We start from the raw sequence: 24146 nt of genomic DNA, 5'->3' as shown, positions 1-24146 counted from the left end.
CAGTGTGGAGCTCTTTGCAAATGGAAAGTACTCTCTGACAAATTTTGTGTGGTTCACCAAAGAAGAAGCCCAGTTTGGCAGATCCACAAAAAATTGTCAGTTAAGAAGGAGCATTCTGCATGGAGTTTATATGTGTATGTTTTGAATGAATAAATTATACAGGGTAGTGTTTTTCAAACTTTCTACCCTGACATTCTGCATTGACTTATCTGCTATGGAAACCTTGTCCCTTGCAGAGCAGTGGCATCACTAGGATTTGCGTCACCTGGTACGGGAGGCCTGCGCATCACCCCATGCAGTGGGCGGGGCAACGCCCCAGGTGGTGGGCGTGGTGATGTACCATCGCCCTGCCCCCACTGGTTTTTTGGCTGTACCTTTTGTTAGAACACAGGTATTTCAATGTGGTTTGTTTCATTGCATTCTGCATGAAATTTCACATTGATTGATTTATAACATGATGGTATTAGTCCTCCAAACTCTGATTTTAGTGATTTTGAAAACTTGTAGAGTCTCACACACACACACCCCTGTGTCAACTTACTAACACCTTATTGCAGCAGTTCTCAAACTTTTAGCACCGGGACCCACTTTTTAGAATGACAATCTGTCCAGGACCCATTGGAAGTGAAGTCATGGCCAGAAGTGACATCATCAAGCAAATTAAAATAAATAATTATAAATAATTAAATTAAAATAAAAGAAATAAATAAAGGGGAGCCGGTAGTGTTCCACCAAGTGAATCTACTCTGAAGTAAGTCCCATAGTGGTCAATGGGGCCTACTCTCAGGAAAGTGTGGGTAGGATTACAGCCTGTGAGCCCAATCCTATGCATGTCTACTCTGAAGTAAGTCCCACAGTGGTCAATGGAGCTTACTCTGTAGTCTGCCTGCAATAACAACCCCCCAAAAAGAATCAGTGAGATTTCCAGCCCTCCCAGTACCCAGTTTAAAGTTCTTCTATTTCAGGCACATCAATACAAAGACACACCTGGCTTTACAAGTGCAAAATAGAAAACATTCCCCTTACCAGTTCAAGCCTCTTTTTTGTCCTTCTTAGTGGGGGGGGGGCTGCCTTCTGGAGCATTTGTGCTCTAGCTCCATTGGATCGGGACCCTTCTGGTGTCCTCGCATTCCCCTTTGCCTGACCTAACCAGCAGCCAAGGCACGTCTGCTTATTCGCAAGGAAACACGACTCTGAGGTTGCTTCACTTTCCATAGGGCTCAATAGTCTGCAGCTGGGAGGGAGGCAGGGACCTCCTTCTCCTTTTTGTGTTTTTGGGGGCTGCATTCATTGGATCAGGACCATTCTGGTGTTATTTGATTCATCTCCATCTGCCCTTTCGGATGCACTAAGGCAAGTTCGCCTACTCATGAGTAAACGCGCGATACGGCTCACTTTCACTTTCCATAGGGATCCATTCATTTTTTCCTTCTGGTTTTTTGGCCATATCTTTTGAAGGAAAGGCGCCATTTCAATTCTGTTTTCTGCATTGCACCCTGCTGGACATTACGCATCCAATGGTGTATGGCATGACGAGGTAGCTCCTGAAGCCGTGAAGTTAGCGCATCCTCCCCCAGGTTGCATCCCCCCCGGCGCATCACCCGGTGCAGCCCGCACCCCCCACACCCCTCTAGTATTGCAGTGTTGCAGAGGATTCTATGAGCTATTCTTGGGGTTCATATATAACCTGGGCAGAACCATAGCCAGGTCCTTTAATTGTTACTGTTGCTTTTTGAGATTATATCTTGCAAATGCTCTGGCCCTCCACTCCTCTAGCTGCCCACTGGAAAGAAAATTTGGTTGTGTTGGGGAATTATCTTTCTGCAAAGCTTGTCTGCCATTATTGGACATGGGCAATAGCCCATGCAATATTATCTGTGTGTTATCGCAAACTCTGAGGGCCCAATCCTATCTACCTTTCTAGCACCGATGTAGCCACAATGCAGCAATGAGTTAAAGGAACAAATGTTCTCTTACCTTGAGGAGGCCTCCATTAGTGGTTACTCCATTACTTTGTCATAGCTACATCAGCGCTGGAAAGTTGGATAGGATTGGGCCCTCTTTTTAAAATAAATTGGTCCTCATGATAAACTCGTTTACTGACTAGCTTGTCATGCTCTGCTAAAACTACAAGGCCAGTTGCTTTTGACACTGCACATTGTGTAGGCACAAAACTGGACAGCAAAAATGGTACCACAGCTACCGAGATTGACTTGTAGCTAGGATATGCTTAGTAATATATAGCTCCATGCAAGAGTGTTTGGGGGTGGTGGTGGTGTGGGCATGAAAAGCAAAAGAAGTAACCATTCTTTGGCTCTGTGGTGAAGGAGGGGGCAAGTGTATATGCCAAATTCAAACAAACAATTTGAGAATGGTTTTCTTGGGCAAAGTCAGTAGCAATTTTGTCTCTTCCAAAAGTCACAGACAACCCGCTCATCCTCCGCATGGTAATTATGCTGTGTGTTGAGAGAAAAGGCTGTTGCAGAGGGCAGTGAATAGGGGATGGATTGCAATTCTGGTCTCATGAGAACAGGAACAGCCCAAGTCCTCCTGGGGTGTGGGGCAGCATACCAAATGCCCCCTTCCCTTGTACAGTGGCATGGAAGCCACCTCCTCTGCTGTTCCTCCTCCTCCCATTTACTGGATTCAAAGAGGGAGCGTTAGCCCCCCTCCCCAATTCCCTTCCCATTTCCTCTCCCCCTCTTCCTTTCTGAATCTAGAGAGCAGGAGGAGCGGCAGAAGTTGGTGTCAGCCCCCCCCCCATCTAATGGATCAACTGGTCCTGAACATGAAACCCAGCACAGCTTGAATGAACCAATCGTAATGCTTTCTAGGGCTACAGTGTTCAAATTTTGCTATGGAATGCCTGAAACCTCTAATATAAGTGACTCTCTAATGGAAAATTGGCACAGGGTATGCTGTTGCTTCTCCCTTCCTCTGCTTTTGGTGTAGCTCCAAAGTTGGTACCTGGCTAACTTCAGCTTCCTCATAAAAGGAGAAAATAAGTTTGTAAACTCTAAGCCAGTTTAAGTGGTAGCTCAATTAATTAAAGCTTTAGTTGGCAAATTGCATGCCTTCCAACGTTTCACTGGTGAAAATAGGGAAGTGGGGTGGAATGAGCTCTGGCAACGAGCATCTCACATGCACACAATTTTTAGCAAGATAAAAAGAGGGACCAAGATTTCCCTGGGACAGGAGCCAGTAAATATAGTTAAAAGAGACAGTTGGCATGTGCATAATTGATGCAGGCCAGTTTGAAAGCAGTGAGGCTGAGAGTTAAGGGCATTTTTCTTTCCTGAGGTGGTTTAGTTTCTGGAACAGAGAATTAAAAAGAAAATGCTGGGCTCACTCCAGCCAACATGAAACATTTTTATGTGCTGTTGATCTCAGTGGAAGGGTTGAGCATGTGCAAAATTCTCGCCCATGAAAACTCCTTGGTTTTTGAAAGGGCCTTACTCTGACCAGATCATGGATGTGTTGAGACCCTGTGTGACATAGTGGCTAGAATGTTGGGCTAGGAACACTGTGAACTGCTCCTAGGGGTAACTTGGGGTTTAGTCAGGTTGAGCACTTGCTGAGTGCCTATCAAAAGGCCCACCAAGCTGGGCCAACCTCTGAACCTTCAATATGCTAAGTCTGCAGAATACATATCAGTTCTGTGCCAGAAGTCTGTCCAGAACTCAGAACATACATACCTTGAAACAGCTGGTTCTTGCCGGACTAGTGCTATCGTGCCTGCACAAAAGCCTCACAAAGGATTACAGTGCTGGTACAAAAGCACTGATACAGCCACTTGGAACTCAAGAAACTAACATACCAATGGCAGTCATAGTGCTCAGTGCATCATTGGCAGATGGATGGAGGGGTGCCCTGTGCTCAAGGTTTGCACCTAGTTCAGGGTTTTGCCCCAGGGCCCTCAGCAACCTGGCCTTGGCACTTGGACTGGGTTCAATCCCAGCTGCAAAGTTTAGTGAATAACCTGGGTGGTCACTAAACACTATCATAGGACTTTGAAGATAAGGAGGAATGGTGGAAGAAATCTGAAATGATTACCTCATGTTAAATTTCTATCCTGCTTTTCAACTGGCATGCTTAAGAGAACTAACAGAAGTAGCACTGTGTGAAACACTGAATGATAAAAAAATTAAGAACCTTATGGCAACAACCATCATATCACACAACTTGAACATGGAAAGTTGGTCTGTGCTTTTGCACTGGCAATCAGTGGTGTCATGTGGCCTTGTCAAATGGCAGATCATAATAAAGATGCAATTCCTTTAGATAGTGAGTTGTAGCATTTCTTTATTAAACTATAGGTTATCTTCCACTTTCTTCAGTGCCCCAGAGAGCTGTGTTTTCCCAGATTTCCCTCTCTAATCCCCTTTCTTGCCAACAGTCGAGCCATTTACAGAAACAAAGAATGGAAATAAAGCAAGTTATTGGGGGGAAGGGAGTCCTTACACTAATTATTTAAATGTGCTTCATATTCCCTGGTGAATGTATTGCCCTGGTGAGTGAACTGTGGTCTTTGGGTCAGTTCAGATTAGATCCTAAAAAATCTATTTGTCTGGAGCAGAGATCATAATGCAGTTGACGTCAATTAACCCCTTCTGTCCTTTTTCTTGTTTCCTTTCTTTCAAGGCATGCTTCTAGTCACCACGGACACACTGGGCCATGATTTCCATGTTTTCCAAATACTGACCCACCCCTGGTCATCTTCTCAAAGCGCTGTCCATCACTTGTACACGTTACACCGGGGAGAAACTGAAGCCAAAGTAAGTTGTGAAAGAGCCCATGAATTTTATCTGACCTGGCAACTGGGAATTGGTGTGAGTGTCCTTAGAAACTATTTCTCTTGCAGCAGAGAAAAGTCACTTAAGATGGAAGTGTTGGATTCTAACAGATTCTTCTTGTGAGTGTATTTTTAGTGTGATGGCAAATTATGATTGTGATCACTTTTAGGCATGGAAGTCAACTGTTTGCAAAATGAGTATTTAGTTCAGTGGGCATTGACATGACTGGAATGTCACTATTACTCTGACAGTGCTGATGACATGGAAGACAGGAGAATGTGTTCCATACATTGGAGTAAAGACATTTGGCCCTTCTCTCTTGTTTCCCGATACAAACTTACTGAGAGCACAAGTACGATCAGGGCCAGCACAAGACTGCCCATTAAATGCTACCACCTACACATGGCGCCTTGCAATGGTCAAATTCCATTCCCCCCTTTCCTGTGGTATGCCAGCCTCCAACTGCTCTTCCTTGTTTTCCCTGGATTTGGAAAGTAGCACGTGAACGGAGCAGAGGACGAAGTGTGGAGGATCATGGTGGGCTTAGAATGTCACAGGTGGAGAGCTCATCTTTCCTCAACCCTTTTCTAGTCTGTTGCCCTCTTTTTTGAAGAAAGAGGAAAAGCAAGGTAAGACGCTGCTTCTACCTGAGGCAGTCCTCCACTTGAGTTAAGCACATCAGTTGGCCTTATGGGTGTACCAGTCCTAAGCAGTGACTAGCCGGTAATGAGTGTAATACTTTTGATGTAATTTATTGTCACTTATCTAAAGATGGTAAGTTAGAATCTGAGGCCTGGCTCTGGTAGCTGCTGCCAAATGAGGCTTGGAAGGCATCCGTTAGTTGCAGGACCTTCTCAGTGGTGGCAGAAAGTTTCTAGAATCCCTTACCCAGAGAGGTCTGACAGCAGACATCAGGGTCAGACTTGGCTTTTTAAGAAAGGTTTTGGGGAATAGCTTGTCAGTGTGGTTAGATCTATTCCTGGACCCTGGAGGCTTTTTCTGTGCATTCTGCTGTTTGTTTTTTATTGGGTATTTTAAATTTATAGTTTGTTGATTTTTTTTTAGCTGCTTTTATTCTATAAAGGTGGCATATAATCATTAAAATAGTATGTGCCTCAGATTCCAATGAAGAATATTGGATTTGGTTTTCCCTTATTGCTAGTATTCCAGGTTGGTAGTCTGTTCCTTATTATAGGCTCATGAACAGTTCCTGTCTACATAGGCTGACTTGTTTTACGGGTGTCCCAAGTATGCTACTGTGTTTGATTTTCAGTTCTGAAATAGTTGTGTTTTGTTTTTTTCAGGATACAAAGCATTAAGTACTTTTAAGAACTCTTTCAGTGAGAGAATTAAGCACATGCTTGACTTTTTCCCATTGAAATAGCTAACATTAGAAAATGCTGATGTTTGTCTTCACTGAAGTTTGGCTGGATTGTGCCCTTTGTATGAATATCTTCCCCCCAAGTCTTGTTCAGGGCCATTATTTCCCTTCAATTCTGCATCCTTCTCCTTCCTAGGTTACTAAAGTGGGCAGTCCTAACTAATAAAGGGTTTGCTAGCGAAAAGGATGATGTTGCTTGAGGGCAGGAGAAATCAGCTGAGGGTGACTGGGAGCAAGAGAAAGCAAAGCAAGCAGATGTGTGAACACTTGCATCAAGGGTGACTGAAATCCCCACCAAAAGAGAAACATTTCTGGACACTAACATAGCAAAAGTGTTTGCAAAAAGACATTTGTGGTTTGTCTTGGTGGTAATTTATTTAAATATATGCTGTTTTATATTGGCTCACATACCAGGGTTGAGAGCAAACTTTATCATAACCAAGAGGCCAAAAAAGATTTCAAAAAAGTCAGAGCCACTTAAAAACCAGCCAAGTTGGCATCTTCATTGGCAGGAGGGATAGAGCTGGGTTTTGTATCTCTCCCCCCCCCCCCCCACATACCGAGGATGTTGAACAATGATGCCAGTTCGGTGGTTGAGATTGCCAAGGGTATCCTATCATTTGGAACATTTATGTAATTGCATGTATGTGTTTTTAGCCTTTGTGTGTAACAAAGTACATACACTTCAGCAGGGAGGAAAAGATAGTGTCTTGACATGGCCATCTTCTGTAAAACCGCTTGTGTAAATTGCATTGCAACTTACAATAAATTTTTGAGGGTTTGTTTTGATCTGTTGCCCATAATCCTCAGTGTCTGGTGTCTCAAAACTCCCATTGAAAGATTACTGTATTTATTTGTGACACAGAAGGATGGCTCACACATGGTTTGTCAGCCTTATGCAGCTGTTGAGCTGAGTCAATGTGGGAATGGGCTTTTGTTTTACCTATCTTTGTCCATTTGACTGTACCCAGTTCTGGGCCTTGCACTATAGGTTGGATGTAGTCCAATTGAAACAGGTTCAGAGGAGGGGAGTGAAGCTAGTCAGGCATCTTGAAAACAAGACCTATGAGGAATGGGTGAAGGAACTAGGTATGTTTAGGTTGAAGAGGAGAAGACTGGAGTGGGGGGGCATAATACTGCTCTATAAACTCTTGAGCTGGGTATTGTGAACCAGGGATGTGAAGCATTTTGACATGAAAGAGGGCAAAGGCTTGTTCTTAGCTGCTGCAGGGGGCAGGACTAGATGGGTTGAGGTTCCAACAGGGTAACGTTGGAGGAACATTAGGAGAAGTGTCATAGTGATGAGAGCAGTTTGACAATGGGACCAATAACCTGGGATGACTGAGTGCACTCTCCTTTGCAAGTGGTCTCCAGGCAGAGCTAGACAGCCGCCTGTGGGGCATACTCAAGCTCTGGATTCCCTGAGCTGAGCAGGGGCTGGACCAGGTGGCTGACAGCAGCTCCAGCATGCTTGCTCTCCCTGACTCCATCACCACTGCTTAACACTGCAACTATACCCACACTTGCTGTGAAAGTCACTGAGTCCACACACTTCTGAGTAAACCTGCACGGTAAGTCAGGAAAGGTAGTACTGTAGATTTGGTTATCTGTTTGCGTTGCTCTTTTTATTTATCTCAGGCCTTCAAAATGGGGGCAAAGAGGCTGTTAATCTAAACAAATAAAGCCTCCTGGAGTAGTTCCTTTATTGCAGTGTTCTTCAACCTTGGGGTTGTGACCTAATGGGGTCATGAAGCCTCAGTTGTGAGGTTGTGGCAACTTACAGGATTGAAAAAGTTTAAAGACCACTTGTCTAGAGCATCACTAGGCTAAGGTGAACAGTTCTGAGAGGATGTAGCACGGGAAGGGAATGAGTGGCGATGGGGGCAGGGGTTGGCAGGTAGGGTCCCGGGAGAGGGTGGGATTGATGGTGTGTCCCCAATTTCATACTCCTTTCATTCGTTCATTGATTCATACATTCTTTCACAGGGGTCGTGGCATGAAAAAGGTTGAAGATCACTGCTTTAGTGCAATATTTTTAAAAAATCTCAACAGGCAGTTGTGGAGCTGATATGGATTGGGGTCATGGCATGGGGAGATAGGAGCATTTAACCTTTATCCTTCCAATGGTTCCTCCCCACTCCTAGAAGCTGCTATTGCCCATGGAAGGGAAAGTGTGTTGAGTTTCCTGCTCTGCAGCTAATAACAGCTTGGGAAGGGGATGATTCAGGTTTTGGAATCCGTGTCACAAGGAACGGTTAGACCCCCACTCTCTCTCTGCACCATGGGTCCAATTCAGCCTTCCTCCCTGTAGTTTCTTTCTGAGATAGAAAAAAAATTATGGAAGGCTCCAATCACTGACCTCCCAAGTAGAATCTAGTTTGGCCCTTACAGCCCCATGTATGTGAAGTGCTTCAGATGCATAAAACCCACTGCAAAGATGCAGAGTATTGTTATTAAGTAACAGGCGCACACCACGTTCTGGAGGCCTGCTGTCTTCCTCTGCAAACAGATAAAATGTTTGGTTCTTGGCCTGACCACACTTGTCTCTTTCATCTCTGAGCAGAAACACACACCAAAAGGCCCGCAAGCCACGTTATCTCAACCCCGAGCAAATAAACGCAGCGATAGTGAGGTGGGCCGATGGCCAGGAACCCATGTAATCTTTTTGGCTTTCCGACTCTTGCTTGTTCTGACTCTCAGCCTGTTGTACAAATGAGCTGGCTTGAGCCTAGTTAAGCAGAGAAGACAATGTAATCGTGCTGCCGTGTGCCTCTGAAAGGCAGGCGCTACTTTTCCAGGCCTTGTGAGATTTGCTTTCCCTTATGCAAACTTTGTCAAAAGTATGCTTAAGGTTAAGCTTTGTATGCTATGTGACAAGTGTCTTTATATATAAAAAAATTGAGTGCTGTGAGCTGCTTAGGATGAGATGTACAAAGCCTATATATGAGCAAGAACATATGAAGCTGCCTTACATGGAGCAACACCCTTGGACCACTGACGTCAGTGTTGTCTATATCAGGGGTGTCCAAAGTTTTCGGCAGGAGGGCCGCATCATCTCTCTGATGGTGTGTCGGGGGCCGGGGAAAAAAGAATTAAATCACATTTCAAATTTGAATAAATTTACATAAGTTTACATAAATGAATGTATTAAAGATGAACTTATATGAATGAATGAAGGTCTTGCAATAGCTCAAGGCCTATAAAAGGCCTTGCACAAAGCAAGGCTGGCCTTTCCTTTGCTGCTGCTACTGCATCACAGATGTGAAACAAGAATCAGTGGAAGCAGCCCTCATCCCACAGCTCACGTGAGAGATCAAACAGTCACACTCACGCTGAGAGCAGTTGTGTCGGGCCAGTGTGGGCTCCAACAAATCTCTGGAGGGCCAGAGTCTCATTGGAGACTGCGGTCTCCCTGAGGGCCGCACTGAGGGCCGCAAGTGGCCCCAGGGCCGGGGTTTGGGCACCCCTGGTTTATATGGACTGGCAGCAGCTGTCCAAGGTTCCAGGAAAGGGTCTTTCCTAGTCTGCACCAGGAGATGCTGTCACTGATTGAATCAGGGACCTTTCGCATTCAAAGCAGGTACTCTGCCTCTGAGCCATGGATGCTCTTGATGAACATACGAGACTGCTTTCTGCTGTTTGTGTCACCGGTGCGGGAGACTAGTTTGCTGCCTTCATGATGGACCTCCTCCCATGCAGTGGGTGGGGCAACAAGGTGGGTATGGTGATGCACCATTGCCCTGCCCTACTGGTTTTGTAGGTATAACTTTTGTTAGAATAGAGATACTTCAACATGGTTTGTTGCACTGCATTGTGCATGAAATTACACAACAATTGACATGATTTGAATATAATATTATTTGAAAACACTAAGACTTAAAAATTTTGACTAGTAGTGGTTTCACACACCCCCATGCGCGTCACCTGGTATGGCCCACATTCTCCCAGCGAAGCCACTGTTCTTGACCACTGATCTCTTGGCCCACTGGATATCCAGTGTGTTGCATTTTTGCATACGACTTACACACACAAACCTGAACCATGTAAACATTTCCTGAATTTTTCTGTGAGTTAACAATTGGATTGTTCAGGCTTATGCGCACAGGCCCTGCACAGTACATGGATATCAAGTCAGCCTGGAGGCACCTCGAGGCAGTGAGCATAGCTCTATACACACAGAGCCTTGTATGTGCTAACACTGTGTCTTCTGTGGCACAGCTCATTTGTTTGAAATTGAAATAGTTAGGAAACTCTAACATTCCACAACATCCAATATGTGGACATCAAGTGGGCCCAGGGGCAGGACAGTTCCTTCCCTACTGAGCATAGTTTTGCACATTTAGAGCCTTATATGCACTTCTGGTGCAGTGTAGCTCATTTCTCTGGAATTGAAATAGTCAGCAACTTCTCACATTCAGAGGACAACTTAATTTTTTCTTCTGTAAGCTCAGTAAAGAATGTAATGAAAGGGTTACACACACACACACACACACACACACACACACCGGGGGGGGGAGAAGAGTACCTTGTCAGCAACTACTTTTTAAGAGGAACCATCTTTTGAATTAAGCAGCGGCTGAATGACTAGTGATAGTGTCTCTAAATTCACCAAATCGAGATTAGATGTGATAGGCAAAGTGCTCTGTAGCCATCTCACCCCATATGAGCAGGACTAACAGTCCAGTCCTAACCAACTTTTCAGCACCGATGCAGCTGCAATGCAGCCCTATGATAAGGGAGCAAACATTTCCCTTACCTTGAGGGGGCCTCCGTGACTGCCCCCCCCATGTATCATAGGCCCTGTTGGCACGCCTGAATCAGTACTGGAAAGTTGGTGAAGACTGGGCTGTGAGACTTTGGCAGAGACCTGTCTTTATCGTATACCTCAGCTGTTTGTTCTGAGCACTAAAACAGATGAACTGAAGACTTAATTTGATATGTCTGTTGCTGGACTGTGTTGTTGAGATTTTGTGCATGGGATGGAGGGGACTGAATGTTGGAAACCTCCTCTATACAAAATCCTTCTTACTTGTACAAAACCAGCATATTGGGAGACAAGCCTAACCTACAATCTTCTCCTGGACTTGACAGTTTTGTATATAGCTCTGAGACACCACCACTTTTAACCCAATGTGAGAAAGAGCCCATGGCAGAGGTTCTCTCTCTGTTCATTTCAGTGGCTCACTCCCTTGTGTGAGCTGAAACAAAGGCAAAAAGAAGTGGGCAAAAAGGCCTTATTTCTGGTCCACGCGGGCTAGATGAGAGTCAAAGAATCCTTTGCTGGTGGCAGAGGGAGAGAAAGAGAAGTATGCTGGTTTGTAAATGGGAAGCTCTTAAGACCAGATCACTGGTTACCTATCTCTATGCTATGATATAATCATTATGTTAACCCTGCCTTCCCAACCCCTTGGACCATCCTAATACCTTTGGCAAGATGGAGAATGTGATACAGCCACCTCTCCCATCACAGAGCACCTACATAACTGAAAGATCAGTCCCTTCAACCCCAGTTCGATCTTGCAATCCTCAAACCATCTCTTTTTCCCTTTGGTATCTTCTTTCTTGTAATTGACATGGGGATAAAACTTTAAACAGCAGTTTCTAAAATGTACCCAGTGTTGTGTTACTCAAAGGTCTGTGATTACTGGGTGTATCTTTTCACTGATCTTTAACGGAAAAGGTGATTCTAAAATAGACAGAGCTGGCAAGGCCTGAGTGAACACCTGCCTGAATTCTAGCTTAGAGGAAAAGGTTGCCAGCATTTCTCAAACACCTCATAGCTGATGCACGCTATGCTTTCAAATTAAAATTGGAGGCACACTCTAACACCACCACAAACTCCAATACTTACTGCAATATCAGACTGAATTTTTACATAGAGAGCTTCTGTAGCCATTCTCTGGCTCCCATAAAAACTTGGTGAATGGAGATAGCAGTCCCAAGATTTCAGTGTGCAGGAGTGGCCCAAAGTCTTGGGGGCATCAGAGGTGAGCACCTGCTTGAAATTAGTCAACATCAGGGTCGTGCTATAGGCACCCCTCAGGGTGAAGCCAGCACCAGTGGAGCTGAGCAAGAAGCCAGAAGTTGCACCACAACTGGGAAGACAATTATTCCCCCGTGTTGCTTGTGGGGCACAAGTTGGTGGTCTATAAAATGTGGAGCCTGTAACATTTTTTATACCTTTACTCCAGTCAAGTAGCATAAATTTTAGAAGCTATGAACACCGCAACACGAACTACAAAAGTGCTCAGAGTTGTGGCATATGCTCAGGAGCCGGGCCTCTGAATCAAATCCAAGGAACGTGTTTATGAATGTCAGGTTTGCTGCCCCAGTTTCTGAGTTCTGCCCGAGCTCTTAGTATCACTCTGGGCAAACTGACCCTTTGATCACTGTGTTATCAGAAGCTGACGTCTCTGCAGCAATTAACAAATCTGAGAAAGGGATGAAATTCCATGCCTTGGGCTTTTCACGCTACTCTTGGATTGGTTTCTGAACATGGGACCTCTGTTTTCCATCGCAACTTTGGCAAGTTTGCGTCACCTTTGATGCATAATAGCAAAGTTGGAAAAAAGATTGAATTAAATGTGGTGTAGAAGGACAGAGAGGCAAGAAGGTAAAGGAAGAATTGGAGAAAAGGTTATGAGCAGTTGCCCAAAGTCAAAAGTAGGACCAGCAAGACTGGACTGTGGGCAGCCTTCCCTATAATTCCAGCATTGCTCAGTTTCCCTCTCATTGCTCTGGAGCTTTGGTGATGATGTCATTGCTGAAGGCTCCAGAGCTGCCCCCAGGAACACGGTTTGTGAGAACTATTTCTGGAGTTGTCAAGTGATCAGGGTGGTGCTTGAAAAGTTTGGCTATAGGGAAGTTCCAGTATCAGATAAGAAGCAGAACAGGAACAGATCCCGGGCAGAGATGAGACTGTTTAATGTTCAGGAAGATCAAGACAAATAGGCTCACCTAAAGGAATTTGTGGCAAGTAGACACTGACTGTGGATGGGCATGTGTAGACAGAGGTCTGAGGACACATGGCTAGGCACAGTGAGTCAGAACACTTTGTGAGAGAGGCAACGTAACTTTGAGGTTGCAGCATAATTTTCGACCAGCTTGCCAGCAGGTTTGCACTTCACCTTTTTTCGCAAAGCTGCTGGGAAACTGGGGGCTATAGAGGATAGGCTGACACAAATGAGTCCCAGCTGGATAAGGCAACATAAGAGTTGCCTTGCTGGATTATACCCAAGGCCTATCTAGTCTAGCATTCTACCTTCAGAAATGACCAGTGACATATCATTGGGAAGCTAACAAGGAGAGAATGAAGGTGATAGCCTTCCCCTTGCCTTGATGGTCTCCCATTACATAGTATTCTGAGGTATACCACCTCTGAACCTCAGGATTCCATCTATCGTGTCTTATATAGGCATAGATAGGTTGATCCTCTTATAAAATCATCTAAGTTGGTGGCCACCATCAGATCTTGTGCATTCCAAAAGTGAATAATTCACCATGTGAAGAAAGCATACATTATTTTTGATGCAAATAAATGGGTGCCTCTCTTTCTTACCATGATAATATTGCTCCTAAAATGCATTGAGTTGCTTTGTGTGTGGAAGTGGTGTTGATTTTTTTTTTTTAATTTAACCTTGAAAGTATTCAGCAGTGCTCTTTGAAATGTGTAGCCAAATCTGATTGCCTGTGTAACATTGTGGCATTCTCACTCTCACAATGTAATCTCTGATTGGCTACAATCACTGTAAGGAGAACTCTTACTACGAAATAAAAGGGTACTAAAGCAACAGTAAGTAGGGGGAAACAGTGGCAAGAAACAGCTTTGAACAGATTCTGAACATTTGCACATTCATGAGCATTTTGTGGAACCATTCCTGTCCCCTCAAAAGCACTGCTTTTGACCCCCAGATCAAAGCAGATGAACATTCATCAGGACCCTAATGTTACTACACTTTTCTAACTGGAGCTGAAAGCTGCAAGTGTGCCAGTTTCAGCATCACAAGGTATGAGTGAGTGTTATTTGGCCCAAGACATGGGAAAGTGTCTATGTTTCATAAACCCAGTGACCGAAGAGTGCTCGGACTAGTGGGACACCCCATACTTGAGCAGAGCAACAGAGGCTGTTAAACTAATACTGAGAAGAGTTTGAGAGCAGTGAAAACCAGGCGGTAACCTGATCTTTCCAGGAGGTTTACAGCCAACAGCACCACCTTCCCAGTTCTTTACACACACCTTTTTTGGTTGAGAAAATATTGGTTTGGCTCTGAAAAAGTTCCTTTGCTTCAACTGCTACCAGATGCGGAACAGTGGCGGAGCTTCAAGGGAAGGCTTCCAAAAGAAATACCAAATTGGTTTCACCAGGGATGCTGTTTTGAGTCCGAATATTTCTTTGTGTGCATGCAAACCAGAGGTCCCCTAAAAGCAAGAACAGGGCGTGCAGGGCACAAATCTCATGCTGAAAATTGGATATTTGGTTAGTTCAAAATATAGCGGTCGGACCAGTCATATGGATCACATCACACCAGTTTTAAAACATCTGTGTTGGCTCCTAATTCATTTCCAAGCACAATTCAAGGTTGTGGTTCTTTACTTTTTAAAGCTGTAAATGATTTTGGACGGGTACCTGAAAGGACTGTCTGCTTCCTTGTAAACCTGCCCAAGCATTAAGTTCATCCTTTGCAGTTCTTCTTCAGGTTCCCTCATCTTCTTATGTGAGGTGAGTGGTGACTAGAGAAAGGGCCTTCTCGGCATTAATATCCCAGTGATGGCATGCTCTCCCTAAGGAGGCTTACCTGGCTGTCTTTGGGGTACCACATGAAGGCTGTTATTTGCTTAGGCCTTTGAATGTTCTCTTTGAGTTACTTTCTTAGCTTATATATTTAGAATATATCCTGCTTTTCAAAGAATTACCAAAATGGCTTACAAAAACCCAAAAGCATACCATAAAACAATTGCAGCCCTAAAGCGCGCATGCAAATGCAAAAGTAAACACCCAGGTAACAATAGCATAAAATCATGGTAAAACTGAATTAAAAGCAGTCTCAAATAAGAACCTCTTCAATTTATGCTTTTAAAAAAAAAATTATTTGGTTGTTTTAATTGTTGTTTTATGAAGTGATGTAAGCCACCTTAATTCTTTGGAACCAGCCTAAAAGTATTATAAAATAAATAAATAAGCAACAAAGAGGGAACCCATCTGGTTTCTTTTGAGAGGGAGTTTTGCAGGTGAGGCGCTGTCACTGAGAAGGCGTTTGGAACTTCAAAGAGCTATGCCAGCCCTTTGGTTTGCTCTCAGTAGCATACTAGTAGCAAGAGAAGCAGGCATGAGAGAGGTGTCACCTGTTTTATGATGAGATTGTTCTTATGCTGCTGCTTTTCATGCTGTTCTTGTTCTTGTGCTTTTATTAGCTTTTTATTAGTTTTCTCGTAAGCCACTCTGAAAGACTTCGGATTAATAGAACACTGTATAAATACCAGTAATAAATAAATTAATATTATATTGAACTAGTGGAGTTGCTCACCTGGAGATGATGTTTGGATACCTACACTATAAGAAAGGAACAGCCCTGGGTGAAATAGCTTGCTTTCTTAGGACCCAATCCTATCCAACTTTCCCATCCTAAGGTAAAGGAACAAATGTTCCTATACATTGAGGAGGCCTCTGTGACTGTCTTCCCAACACAGGAAGCAGTGCATTGGCACAGCAGCGCCAGCACTGGAAAATTGGATAGGATTGGGGTCTTATTCATTTGGCTACTGTCTCCGCCTTGTGGTATTAGTTACGTTGAAAGAGATGAACATATGAAACTGCCTTTTAGCAAACCAGTCTTTTGGTTCATTTAGTCCAGTACCGTCTGACCAACAGCAGCTCTCCAAGGCCTGAAGCAGAGGATTCTTTCCCAGTTCAGATACCTGAGGTACCTTTAATTGGACATGCCAAAGATTAAATTTTGGACCTTCTGCATGCAAAGCATATACTGTATTTCTGAGCTGTGGGTTCAAGGTCTGGAGAAAGGTCAGTCAGTTACCTCCATGAGTAGTTGATTTAAATGCATCCAGGTGGCTGGGCAAGGATATGAACTGGGATCTCCATGATCCAGGTCCAGCACTTTATCCACTATCGGCTTCTTTACTCCACCATCAGGGAGCAATCGTAACCAACTTTCCGGCACCAAGGTAAGGGCAATGCAGCTCCGAGGTAAGGGAACAAACATTCCCCTACCGAGGAGGCCTTGGTGACTGCCACCCAACTGCAAGATGCAGCACATGCCCTATTGGCACAGCTTTGTCTGTGCTGGAAAGTTGGTTAGGATTTGGGCCTTAATCTGCTAACCTCCTCTCTTAAAAAAATATGGTGTCTACACAACTGTAATTTCTCTGCCAGAATCTGCAGCACCATTCCTCCTATCAGAGCAGAGGAAGAGGATGGGCAGTTGTCATATAACCTCAGCCTGTCCTCTTCAGCAATTGGCAGTAATAATTGCTGAGAGGCTGTTGATCAGTCTTGTGTTCTTATCTGAGCAGACAAAAGTGATGGCTGCAAGGACAAGCAATAAACAACTTCTTTTAGAAGAAGACTGGGTCATAGCACAGTGATAGAGCACATTATTTGCATGCTAAAGGTTCCAGGTTCAATCCCCATCATCTCTTGGTAGGGAACCAACCCTGCCTGAAACTCTAGAGCTGCATCCAATCAGTATAGACAGACAGTGCCGAGCTAGCTGAACCAGTGGTCTGATTCAATAGAACACAACTTCATATGCAGTCAGAGAGAGGTTATAGCTCAGTGGCAGTGCCCCTGCTTTGCATGCAGAACGCCCGAGGTTCAGTCCCTGGCAGCATCTCCAGGTAGAGCTGGAGAAGAAATCCATGTACCTTACTGACTGAGGTGGACTGATAGTTTGTTTCAATAGAAGGCAGCTTTGTATGTTCAAGATAGCTACAGCAGTAGAGAACCAGCATGGAGGCAACAATGGCTGCTCGCCATTCTACTCACAGGACAGTTAACTAGTTGGCATGAAGGCTCTGGTGATGATTCAGCATACTAAAGGATTATTTCCGACAAGCAGAGGTTGCTTCTGAGCTAGCTGTGGAGACCATGTCTGAAGCAAGCCTCTTTATCTTTGATCTCACCTGTGACTTCAGCCCCTTGAAGAATTCGGTTCCATCAAGTTCCTGTACAGGAGTCAAATATAACTGCTTTGTTCACCCTGGTCTGTATTGTACTTTAGTGCACTGTCTAATTCAGCTCCATCCTTTAAGTCTCAGGGTACCCAGCTGCTCCCAGGTGTCTCGACAGTGTGTGATTCATCTGAAGATCTTCCACCCCCACTCTCAAAGCATTCATGTAAATATGTGGGAAATAAAGAGCCCTGATTGTTCTTTACCCTCTAAACTTAACCTCGCAATTAACAACAAATGCAAAGATAGGTTATAAATAAACGGAATGCTGGGTACATTAGCCCACAGGATGGCCATAAATTGGAGGGCTTTAGGATAAACTTTAAAACCACTAATGGGATCCTGTGGTGCTTGTTCATTATAGGAGCGGCAAAGAACTCTGGCATGATGTATGCTCACAGCGTGGCAGGTAGCAGCATAGCAGTCTTACAGCAGGTGAACATAATGTGGAAAAAATTCTTTTTTTGACACCCAAAGACCAATCTTTTGGAAAGTCTGCTGTTGCCAGTGAGATTGTAGATGGCCACCATACCATCTATAATGACTACTGCTTGAGCAATAACTTGGAGGACCCTGGGGAGATCAGAGTCTATGTCTATCTCAAAGATAGACATAGATCTATCTCAAAGATCACTATGTCTATCTCAAAAAAGACATAGTGGAAATGGAAAAGGTGCAAAAGAGAGCGACTAAGATGATTACGGGGCTGGGGCACCTTCCTTATGAGAAAAGGCTACGGCGTTTGGGCCTCTTCAGCCTAGAAAAGAGACGCCTGAGGGGGGACATGATTGAGACATACAAAATTATGCAGGGGGTGGACAGAGTGGATAGGGAGATGCTCTTTACACTCTCACATAACTCCAGAACCAGGGGACATCCACTAAAATTGAGTGTTGGGAGAGTTAGAACAGACAAGAGAAAATATTTCTTTACACAGCGTGTGGTTGGTCTGTGGAACTCCTTGCCACAGGATGTGGTGACGGCATCTGGCCTGGACGCCTTTAAAAAGGGATTGGACAAGTTTCTGGAGGAAAAAATCCATTACGGGGTACAAGCCATGATGTGTATGTGCAACCCCCTGACTCTAGAAATGGGCTATGTCAGAAGGCCAGATGCAAGGGAGGGCACCAGGATGAGGTCTCTTGTTATCTGGTATGCTCCCTGGGGCATTTGGTGGGCCGCTGTGAGACACAGGAAGCTGGACTAGATGGGCCTATGGCCTGATCCAGTGGGGCTGTTCTTATGTTCAGAGAATTTGGATTGCAAGGACCAACCCTGAAACCAGTCCCAGGCCTCAACACCAAGCTGGGAACTTGTCAGTCAGGAGACCCCACAGTTGGAAACCCAGGAAACAGAGGTCCAAGAACTAGAGACCACAGGGCTTCACCCACTGAACCGAAACCTGAGGAAATGACTGCTTCTGTGCATAGAACTTCACCATCCCCTGAGCCTGCGCATCAGAGCTGGCACCAGGCCAGAGAAATGCAATGGAGTGAAAGAGGAGTTCAGGATTCTAAGCTAGATGACTTCTCTTGAAGTTGCTTTTCAAGCCCCTTTTAAATCTCTCTGTTGTCAGCCTGGGAACTGCAGGTGTTCAAGACCCCATTCCTTGCCAGGCTGTTGACAGAGTAAAGTGCTCACCTTGAGCTCTCTGGGGTACTGCAGTCCTGCCTCACAGCTTCCCACTTGGGGCAGGAGAGGCCAATACCTTTTTGGTTTTGTTCATCATGTATTTGGTTGCTGGAAAGCTGAAGAAGAGTTGGACATTCATGCTCATCAGGAGAGGGGTAGCAGGATTGCACCCACAGACCTTGCCCCGATGTCCACTTACCCACTGGCTCCACCCTAAACACACCTATGTTGTGTGAAAAAGCTCTGTATAAAAAACCTCTCCATTTTCTCAGGAACCCTGCACAATTATGCTTCCCAGTCACATTAAAAACTTTTCCTCTGCCTGGAATATTTGCCTCATCTCTACTGCTGATAGACAGAGTGGATAGTGTGACCATGGCTACCACACCCTGAAGTGTGGGGATTGAGGCTAGGAATGCAGGGGTGGGGAGCAAATTGGGGAGGTGGAAGAGTGGGATCCACTGCGACTCTTGGAGGGAGAAGCCCTAGAGGGGGAGGAACAGGAGGAGAGTGGGCCCAGTAACTGGAAACTCAGGTAGATCATGGTTGAAAGGGGAAACTTCTCTTGTGCAAACCCCGCTGGAGAGGTTTCTCCTCCCCTTTAACAGACTGAGACAATCCATTACCAGCTTTTGGTAGGAGCAGTCATAGGAAGAGGGGTCTGAGGGAGAGGGAGCACCAAGGGGGCGGGGAAGACTGAACTCCTTACCTGTGCTGGCTCTGCAGTGGTAGCCAACAGGTTGTGTAGTGGTGAGGAGGAGGAGACATCCTGGATTCCAACCTATCATCTGCTGCAAGAGACTTCTGTGCATTTGGGGACACCTGTCCACAACCTCACACACCCAGGCATGTTTCTTCCCTGTCTCTTGGTCATGTGCTGCACTATCAAGAATAAAACAAATTGGGGCTAGATATGTAACATTGTGCTCTTATTCTTCTCCCCTTCCCGAGTTAGAAGGGGTTTTTGTCTCCCTCCCCCCTTGACAACTCTCATTCTCCTCTTTGGGGCCTCTAATCCATTTTGAGCCTGCAATAAAGTCAAACCCTTTTACAGAACAATTTGGAAGATTGAGGACTGACAGAACATTTCTGTGGTGGTAATCCCAGAGCTGCTGAAGAAGGGTAAATCTGCCAGGTCTCTTTTTTGTGTGTGTAGTTGCTCTAACAGTACAATTAGCAGCTAATTTGACTTTGTCAGTGAAACAGAAAAGAATGGGGTGTGGCTGTATTTGGGACTGAAGGTGGAGTGGGGGTTGTCATTGCCTCATTGGTGAAATACTTTTGGTGAGTGTCAGTCTTTTCAGCTACTGTCTGGTGGCAAATCACACAGGCATTTAAATCCCTTTTTTATTTTTAAAGACTTTTGGTGGCATGGCTTACAGGTCAACAGATCCTTGCTGCTTTTGTCTGGAATATTTTGAAGTACATTTCTGGAATACTTTGTCAAGACCTGATCATGGCTTTATTCCAGCATGAGCACCCATGGTATTGTGAAAGCCAACCTTGTCGAAAGCTTTCCAGAGTTTGATTTAAGCTTATTTTGTTTCATAATGCAATGAAAACAAATCTCCCCTCCTGTATTTCCTTTTGTGGCATTCAAAACCCCACTCACTTGTCATGGGTTTATCTGTGTTTTTTGGTTTTTTTAAAAAAAAATATTTTCATTCAATCATTGTTTCTCAGGACTTTGCTTCGGCTAAATAACTTGAATCTAAGCTAGTTGAAGTGGCCTTGCCTGTCCTTAAAAAGAAGAATGTGATTTCCATCATGGTGTTGTGTAAAAGAAACTTTTGAGAAAGAGCTAAATCCTCTTCTGGCTTTTGCTCTCAGACCCACATAAGAGGCCATTATATAAGCAAGAGAATTTTGGCTTTGAGGAGAAAAGTATTGCAGAAAACCAGACTCCTCAAAAGATTCAAGGAGCTCCCCTTTACGGAGTCAGACCGATGGTGGGTCTTGCCCATTAATGTCAACTTTGCTTGGCAGCATCTCTTGTGGGTTCGCAAGCAGAAGTCTTGGCGAGATTCCTGGTTTCAGTCATTTCAAAGCTGTGTACCATAAGAGAACTGCTAGTATGGCACAAGAAGCAAAGAAGCAAGTAGGATCAAGCTGCCTGCTTACAGAAGAGGATGTCCATTATGTCTGAGACCGAGAGGTTCTCTGCTTTGGCTTTGCCTCCTTTCAAACAGCCTCTGCCAGAGGGTGGGTGACTCTGCCCCATTTCTGCATCCGATGAATGTAAGAAGTTGCTTTATACTGAACCACACTGTTGATCTGTTTAGCCCAGCATTCTCTACCATGACTGGCAGGGGTCCTTCCCAGCTCTACTTGAAGAAACCATTCCCTCTCCCCCCAGCAACTGTGCAATTAATTGTCATGCTTTCTGTAAACGTGGCAGTTCCTTCTAGCCTCCACGACCTATAACTTCTAAGAGACATATCCACCTCCATATTTTTGTTCCACAAATTACTAAGACTATAATTAAGGGGGATGCCCAGACCAGTAACTTATCCAGAAGCCCAGGGAATAGTTTCCTCCAGGGATGGCAATTGATACTCTTCCACATTATAAAAGTAAACCTTGTTGGATGTAAGAGTGAATCGTGTATCTAGTATGGAGATGAGGCAGTAGCTGGTAGAGCACCTCCTTGTGTGCAGAAGGTCCCAGGTTCAATTTCCAGCACTTCCAGTTATTACACGATCTTGACAGGCCTTGGAAAGGCAGACTTCTTCCTGAGACTTTGGGTTGCTGCCTTTTGTATGGAAGGTCTAGTCCCTGGCAGCATCTCCAGACAGGGCTGGAAACCTGGAGAATATAGACAATACTGAGCTGGATAAGTCGGACTCAGGATAAGGCAGTTTCATAAGTTCATGTATATTTTCAGAATTCTAGTTCAGAAAAGCTATGAAGGAAAATGAAGCTTAATTGTTTATTATTATTGCTCCTAATTATATTCCACCATTATAAAAGTCTGCACTCAAGTCATCTTCACTGAACCCCTATCCTGTGGCTTAATCTTTGCAGAGCAATCTCTCTATTGCCAAACAGTGACTCTAAAATATGTTTCTCATTTCGTTCCTATACAATTAATGTCTGCCTTGTGAATTCTAGGCGGATGCCTGTAGTACTAAAGAAATAAGGTTTTGTAATTTCTTGATGTGGCATGGCTTCAGAGTCTACAGCACTGACTCATTTCTTTGGCTTGGTCAAGTGATCTTGGGCTCACTTATCATATGAAGGGTTTCCCTGTTTTCATCTCTCCGGGGCTGGAGATTCTCTCCTAAACAGCCCTCTGTAGGATGACTGAAACTGCTGGCAGCTAGATTTGACCTACCGTGGTTGCTTGGCTGTAGGCTAGACTTTCTTTAGGCAAAAGGACCATAGAGGTAGGAATCTTCCAGTTAAAATAGTTGATACTTAGATTACATGACTGGGACTTGTGCACTCATTTGCAGAGACTACGCAGGCCCTCTTGGGCTCATCCAATCAGACTAATCAGTATAGTCATGCTGGTTCTCTGGTATCTCCAGAATCAGAGGTAGGGGAGCCCTGATGGGAGAGGTGCATATCTTTATCTCCTGCCTATGGGTTTCCTGGAGGCAACTGGTTGGCCTCTGTGACAAACAGAATGCTGGACTAGGTGAACCTTGGGCCTGATCCAGCAGAGCTCTACTCATGTTCCCAATTTGGAATGGGACTGTGGTGAAGGACTTAATGTGTTGAATTTAGAACTTACTGAGGACTGGAAGTGGTGTACGAGATGATGGAAATGTGAGTCTCAAGGTGTGAGTTAGAATTATGCTTGTAAAAAGGCTAGTTTTACTATCGCAGCAACAGAAGCAAAAATGGTCAAAAGTCACTCAAGGCTTAATCACACAAACACTCTGGTCCCTTGCAGTTTTCTGACTGAGCCCTACTTTTTCCAGATCCAGTTTTGGTTCTGTAGGGTAGACACCTAGTACAGCTGAGCCATCATTTTCAGACCGTGGGCTCCAAATTATCGGCAATGTTACACTTCTGAATTAAGGGGGGAAATTCAGACTTCCACTCCTTAAAGGCTCCCTCTTTAAAATTTAAATGCAAACCACATCCAAACCTTTGGCATGAACCTGTTGTTTTTGCTGGCTATTATTTACCTTTCATTTTTTATGTTTCCCCAGGATGAAAAATGAGTACGCAACTAATATGCATCTTGCATGCTGTTAAAAAAAAAGTTGTATTTTGGGCCAAATTCAATTAAAATGTTACACCAGTACTTTGGCTTTTTGCAGCATATTTTTTGTTGTGTGGGGGTGTTAACGGTAATTTCGCTTTAAAGAACTGGGCCCCAACTTAGCAGAAAAGTGTCTCAAGCAGTGCTCAAAGTATTCAGTTGCACTGTGCAATATTAAATCTCCCTAAGATTCCTGGGTTTACAAGGAAATCAAACTTTTGACCCATTTCAAAGACTGCTGCTCTTATTAATCGCATCTTTCTCTTATATGGCATTATTTATTCTGCTGCAGCTAATTATGGAGAGGGGTCAAGGAGCTGTTCAGAATGGTGACATCTTCCTTATGGGCTTTGGAGGTTATACGTATTCAACTATAAGGCATAGATTGAACATACATGTTCAACTATAAGGGTCATTCCTTCTATGTGATCTTGCCCATCCCCTCAGTGTGGCAAGGGAGGCTCTGCTCTGTTTCCTCCCACTGTCAGAGGTGCAGTTGGCAGAAACATGGGAGAAAGCCGTCTTTGTTGCAGTGCTAAGGCTATGGAACTTCCTGCACCAGGATATCAGATTGGTCCCCTTCTTAATGGCTTTCAGAGAAATGACGTGGTGCTATAGTTTAAAGCAGGGGTGTCAACCATTAAAGCCTGCAGGCTGGATATAGCCCCTGGAGGCAATTTCTCCAGCCCCCATTATAATTGGGCTTTCTCATATTTTGAAATTATGAACAAGATTTGCACATTTTTCTCTTTTGTCATTTGCAGCTAATGAGTTTCTCTGAGAGTACAAGAAGGTTATTTCTGGCCGTTATTGCTTAATTATGTCACTTCTGCTTAATGCTGTCACTTCCAGCCCACAACAGGCACCATGAATGCTATTTGGCCCACTATATGAAATGTGTTTGACACCCCTGGCTTAGACTTACAGCCCAATCCTGAGCTGC

At 44.4% G+C, this 24146-nt stretch overlaps 1 protein-coding gene across 4 annotated transcripts in view; it reads left to right on the top strand.

Annotated features, from left to right (window-relative positions):
* The window catches only part of BCAS3 (BCAS3 microtubule associated cell migration factor), a 544854-nt gene that overhangs the window by 163611 nt on the left and 357097 nt on the right, over positions 1-24146 (top strand). For all 4 annotated transcript variants that reach the window (XM_066634858.1, XM_066634857.1, XM_066634860.1 and 1 more), the window contains exon 14: positions 4642-4775. In XM_066634858.1, the coding sequence (XP_066490955.1) occupies positions 4642-4775 (134 nt within the window). The remainder of the gene's footprint in view (positions 1-4641; positions 4776-24146) is intronic.

Source organism: Tiliqua scincoides, chromosome 8 (assembly GCF_035046505.1).
Source record: "Tiliqua scincoides isolate rTilSci1 chromosome 8, rTilSci1.hap2, whole genome shotgun sequence".
Taxonomy (NCBI): domain Eukaryota; kingdom Metazoa; phylum Chordata; class Lepidosauria; order Squamata; family Scincidae; genus Tiliqua; species Tiliqua scincoides.
This window is presented reverse-complemented; position numbering and strand designations above follow the sequence as displayed.